The sequence below is a fragment of the Cryptomeria japonica genome, chromosome 3 (genome assembly GCF_030272615.1).
Source record: "Cryptomeria japonica chromosome 3, Sugi_1.0, whole genome shotgun sequence".
Lineage (NCBI taxonomy): Eukaryota > Viridiplantae > Streptophyta > Pinopsida > Cupressales > Cupressaceae > Cryptomeria > Cryptomeria japonica.
This window is the reverse complement of record NC_081407.1, coordinates 824,312,875-824,318,822: the sequence shown is the minus strand read 5'-3', so window position 1 is coordinate 824,318,822 and position 5,948 is coordinate 824,312,875. Positions and strand designations below refer to the sequence as shown.

At 32.1% G+C, this 5,948-nt stretch overlaps 1 protein-coding gene across 2 annotated transcripts; it reads left to right on the top strand.

The window, feature by feature from the left end:
- Positions 1-1,487: 1,487 nt before the first annotated feature.
- Positions 1,488-4,521, top strand: LOC131054805 (short-chain dehydrogenase reductase ATA1). Of its 2 annotated transcripts, none has more exons than XM_057989414.2 (3): positions 1,488-1,681; positions 2,097-2,400; positions 3,517-4,521. In XM_057989414.2, exons 1-3 carry the CDS (start codon positions 1,629-1,631, stop codon positions 4,060-4,062), a joined length of 903 nt encoding a protein of 300 aa, XP_057845397.2. In that variant the 5' UTR covers positions 1,488-1,628; the 3' UTR covers positions 4,063-4,521. The 2 variants fall into 2 exon arrangements, with proteins under 2 accessions (XP_057845397.2, XP_057845396.2); XM_057989413.2 differs by having other exon boundaries at positions 1,489-1,699.
- Positions 4,522-5,948: the final 1,427 nt, after the last annotated feature.

Here is a 5,948-nt window from a genome sequence, read left to right as displayed (position 1 = left end):
CCTATATATATATATATGATTTATTAACATTTGTATATCTATTTAATAATTAAAAGAAAATCATATATTCCCAACAACATTTTTAATTTTATCATTTTCATAGTAATCAATCTCAAAAGTATCAATACTAGATGAAATTCATCTTCTTGGGTCAAATCCTTGATAACATCTTCAAATTATAGTGCTCTTGAAATTATTTCTCATACAAATTTGTGATCTTGGTTGGGTAGTCCTACAAATGGTCTCTATGAGTTGTTTTTAATAGTGAGGTCTCAATTTAGACTTTATGAGTGGACTTGGTGTTGTGCACCATATATCGTACATATTTTTTTGATTGTTTTTGTAAACAATCTCTAAAATATCTTTTAGGTATCATTAGATCAGCAAATCTTAAATTATAAAGTCAAGCACGTACATTCACTTGTTGGATCTAAAAACAAAAACCATTGGTTTTAGAAGTCAAAGAGTAAAACCTCTTTGAATTCTTAACACAATTTCACTTAGAGATTACATTTATGCTAAAGATTGAACATTCTATTATATTCCAACATTTTACTACACATGTGATTAATACAAAATTGCTCCAACATTTTTATCAACTTTTATTTTTATGTATATATTTATTTTTATTATAATATTTAAATCTAATTAATTACATATAACCAATATTTTAAATCTAAATAAAATATATGTACATATCTAACTTAAATTAAATTATATATGCATAAACATCTATATAAATTTTATACAATATCAAAACAATCTCTATACTATTTCACCATCTTTCTTACAAATATTTTTAATACTCATATATCAACAATTTTGAAAGGTTATTAACACCTTTAAAGAAAAACTTTCTAGATGCCTATTTTGCATAGTTGCTTTATTTTCTAATACTGCTTACAGCCTTACACCATGTAGCGCAGTTGCTTTATTTTCTGATATTGCTTGCACCATGTGGCGCAGTTGCTTTCTTTTCTAACACCAGTTGCACAATGTACAGGGTGGAAGGTGTGAGTAATGGAGTACAGAGAATAAAGAAGCCGGCAAAGATTGTATGAGTTATTTCTATCAACAAAATATAAAGAGAGAAAATTACCTATACACACCATAAAAATATTATGGATGGCAACACCTCATTCAGTACTGTTATCTTATCTTTTAGTATATTTTTCTCATAAACCTTACATTTTATTTTCTGATGGAGCTTTCTTTGTTTGTTTTTAAATTAATCTGTCAATATCAAATTCAATATTACGCTGTCATTTGAAGAATGCCATTAATATCTAAGAAAGATACACTTACATATTAGCAATTTTAATTTGTTCTTATTTGATTGACAATTATGTGTTACCCCAAGCAGAAGTTTCTGGTATGGTGGTTTAGAAAAGACTGCAATATTATTGTGGTGCATGAATGTAGGTAAACAACGCCTTACGAATGTATCACCTTTTTTATTCCTTCCTCTCAGACTTATGCCTCTCATTCCTTTTACATGAATGGATGCCAGTGTCAATGCCCAAATCCCTTTTATATGAAGATGGTGAGAAGGCAACTATGAGCATTCCTCAATGTTAACTGCAGGTATGCCATATCAGATTTCATAACTGCATTTAGAAGGTGAAAAAATGGCTGCAAATGGCAAAGGAGATGAATTACTGCAAGTACCCACAAGCAGAAGGTTTGAAATGGGCAAAAGGTTTGAGTTTGATTGTTTTGATTTATAATTTCATTTATCATGTTACGGTTCCAAATAAGTAGAATGGAATAAGAAACTGTGATTCATTTTGGACTTCAAGGAAGAATTTGGAGGTGCAGGTTTCTTTTCAGAAATTTGTTTTGACTCTGATATATAAATGTTCTGGTAGTAGTTGATGTTGGTTTTAAGCAGAGTTTCAGCTTTTATGGGCCATTCTGCATTGTGGGTAGCCTAAAAAATGCTAAAAGTGGGCTTTCATGGGAACTTTAATTGAAGAAATGATTATTTTACAGTATTTATTTTACCTGAATGCATTACTTGTTGGGTATAATGAGATGAGCAGAGCGTTTACATTTTAGTGCCACTCATAATAAAATTGGCTGCCAATCTGTTGCAGCTTAGAAGGAAAAGTGGCTATAATAACTGGTGCAGCAAGAGGAATTGGTGCAGCTTGTGCAAAGAAATTTGCAGAGAACGGGGCAAAAGTGATTGTAGCAGACATTCTGGACGAAGTGGGGAGAAAACTGTGCACAGAGATCATCCCATCTGCAGAATACATACACTGTGACGTGTCGAAGGAAGAGGAGGTGGCGGCAATGGTGGAGAGGGCAGTAAAAGACTACGGGCGGCTGGACATAATGTTCAACAATGCTGGCGTGCCAGGGCAGCCAGGAAGCATCATGAACATCGACATGAAGCGGGTGGGCTGAGCTTAATCTTCACCTATATTTATAATAATGTGTGATTTCAATTGAATTTCTTCAAACTTTGATTTGTTTAGATGGTTAATTAGAGATCATATATTAGTTGATTTTAAATGAACCACCTAAAATTTTGATTTTTTTGGATGATTCATGTGAAAGAACTTTTTCAATAGAATTATTCTAGCAGCATGATATGAAATGAACCACTTAAAGATTTGATTTGTTTAGATGATTCATTCAAAATCACACAAACTTTTTCAATAGAATCTATCTATTATTGTGATTTCAAATGAGCCACCTAAAACTTTGATTTATTTGGGTGACTCTTGAAATCACACTAACTTCTCTAGTAGAGTCCATCTATTAGTGTGGTTTCAAATGAGCCCATAAAGCTTTGACTTACTTAGATGGCTCATCTAAAATCACACTAACTTCTCCAACAGAATCCCCATATCAATATGATTTCAGATGAATCGTCTAAACAAATCAAAACTTATGATATGATGTTGAAATCCCACCACATAAACATAATCTCTAAGACTCCAAAGTTTATGTTTAATACATAGAAAAACATCATATACTAATTGAACTAGTCTACATTTAATATGAGATTCATCTAAACAAATCAAAACTTATAATATGATGTTTAAATCTCACCACATAAATATAATCTCTAAGACTCCAAAATTTATGTTTAATACATAGCAAAACATTTTATACTAATTGAACTAGTCTGCATCTAATATGAAATTCATAGATAAACAAATCAAAACTTATAATATGATGTTTAAATCCTACCACATAAACATAATCTCTAAGACTCCAAAATTTATGTTTAATATATAGCAAAACATTTTATACTAATTGAACTAGTCTGCATCTAATATGAGATTCATCTAAACAAATCAACACTTATAATATGATGTTTAAATCTCACCACATTAACATAATCTCTAAGATTCCAAAATTTATGTTTAATAGATAGCAAAACATTATATACTAATTGAACCAGTCTACATCTAATATGACTTCCTTATTGAACAAGTAGATATTGTGCTAGTCATCAATATGAAATAATAAATAAAGCTTTGACTTATTTAGATGGTTCATCAGATAGATACTGTGCTGGCCATCAATGTAAAAGGGACAGTGAATGGCATAAAACATGCAGCTCGCGCAATGGTGGCAGCAAAGAGAGGCGGGTGCATTCTGTGCACAACCAGCTCTGCAGCTCTCATGGGGGGCTTGGGATTTCACGACTATTCAATGAGCAAGGAGGCCATATTGGGGGTTGCCAGGACAGCTGCATGTGAACTAGGGGAGTACGGAATCAGGGTGAACTGCATATCTCCCCATGGGGTGCCCTCCGAGATGCTGGTGGCGGGAACCAGAATGGTTGTGGGCAACCATGTCACCGCCCAGGAGGTAAGGGCGGGCGTGGCATTTGAAGGGAGCCTGTTGCAAGGCAGAAGTGCTACGGAGGAGGACATTGCCACCGCTGCGCTTTTTCTAGCCACCGAGGAAGGCGGCGGCTTCATTAGCGGCCATAATTTGGTGGTGGATGGCGGCTTCACCTCTGCCTTTCGGAATATGAGATTTATTTACCATCCATACTTCGATAACTGTCAAGATCCCACGATCCACACCTCTCCTGTTTAGTCTTTTTCGCTTGGCTGCATAAGACATGTAGATTGTTTCTCAACTCACAATGGTCGATCGCCCTGCCATTCATTTCATGGGAAGATAGGACGACTTGAATAGTAGTTTTAATGAAAATAAAAATGGTTTTGTGTAGCTGTTATGGAAATTGTGGTTAGTGAGCGAATTTTAATCTAGTTCTTAAGGTTATGTATTCTGAAGTGAAAAATAGGAAGGATGTGGTTAATCTGGTTTTAAAATGGTTGACTAACCTTTCTGTTATACACACAGTCAAAAAATGAAAGGCGCAGTTAGTTCTGCGGAGATCTGTAATTTTCAACTTACCTTCGTGCTATGTGGAAATGGTGACGTTTTTGGAGCCAGATTATCTACCACCAAATAGGAATACCAAAACAGTTGAGAACTTGTAGGACATTTGAATAGTAGTTTTAATGAAAATAATAAAAATGGTTTTGTGTAGCTGTTATGGAAATTGTAGTTAGTAAGCGAATTTTAATCTAGTGCTCAAGCCTATGTATGCTCAAGTAAAAAATAGGAATACCAAAACAATTCAGAACTTGTAGGATGACTTGTAGTAGTTTTAATGGAAATAATAAAAATGGTTTTGTGTAGCTGTTATGAAAATTGTGGTTAGTGAGCGAATTTTAATCTAGTGCTCAAAGCTATGTATTCTGAAGTGAAAAATAGGAATACGGAAACAATTGAGAACTTGTAAGACTACTTGAATATGTGTAGCTGTTATGGAAATTGTGGTTAGTGAACCAATTCTAATCTAGTGCTCAAGGCTATGTATTCTGAAATGAAAAATAGGAGTACTAAAACAGTTGAGAACTTGTAGCAAAGTCTCTTCTATTGGCTTAGATGCTTTGCTTTTTATATGTACCCATCTATCATTTTTGTGTTGTATATCCTCTCTCACACTAAATGTTTATAGATGAAAGATGGTAATTGAAGTGAAGAGAAAAAAAATATGACTTTTTTTTCTAATGTTTAATCTTATTTAGTGTTTTAGATCATTTTGATTAGATATTTTTTTTGATGTGTTGATTAGTTTATAAGTAGTCTATTTTAATTTGATTTCAACTCATTACATTATCAATATATAACAATTTTTAGGTCTTTCAATCTTTTAATCTAAATTGGATTCAATAATATTTGTCCAAATCATTTCTAAAATTTTAAATCTAAATCTCAAGTTTTTAAAATTCAAATTAAAAATATATCTTATTAAAATGTTTTACCTCAGAAAATCCTATCAACATTTTCCTACTAGCCATTATGAGCTTACCTAATGCACTTTTGTTTCAGTTGTATTTTATGATGTTGTATTTAAAACGGCATTCATTTACTCATTTGAAATCATGGTAGAATGTTAAAGCACATTTAGATCAAAAGGTTTTAAGAAAAGTATGTCCTACATTTTATGCTTAAGATATCATTCTAGACACTATTACATGCTTGTTATTTTTAATCTTTCACTTAGAGTCATTAAACCATTACATCTATATAAAATATACTATTATATATATTTTCACACTTAACCTGATCTTTTTTCACGAATCTAAATTTAATGAAAAGGCTTTCAGAAGACAATATTGAAGTACCCAAAAAAATTAATTAAATATTTAATAAGAATCCACATCTAAAATACTATCAAACGTCTCCATATCTTTTCTACTAACAAGCACATAATAAAGAATCTATTGCAGAATTTAAATATCCATTTGCTTTACCGCTAGTCCTTTTTATTTTAATGTTCAAGTAGTGTGCATTTCAGACTTCTACAATAAAATAACAAGTATAAGACTGAAAATTTAATCACAAAAATTACTAAAATGACACATATATCAATTATTTACATTGAACTGCTATTCAAGAAAAATTCT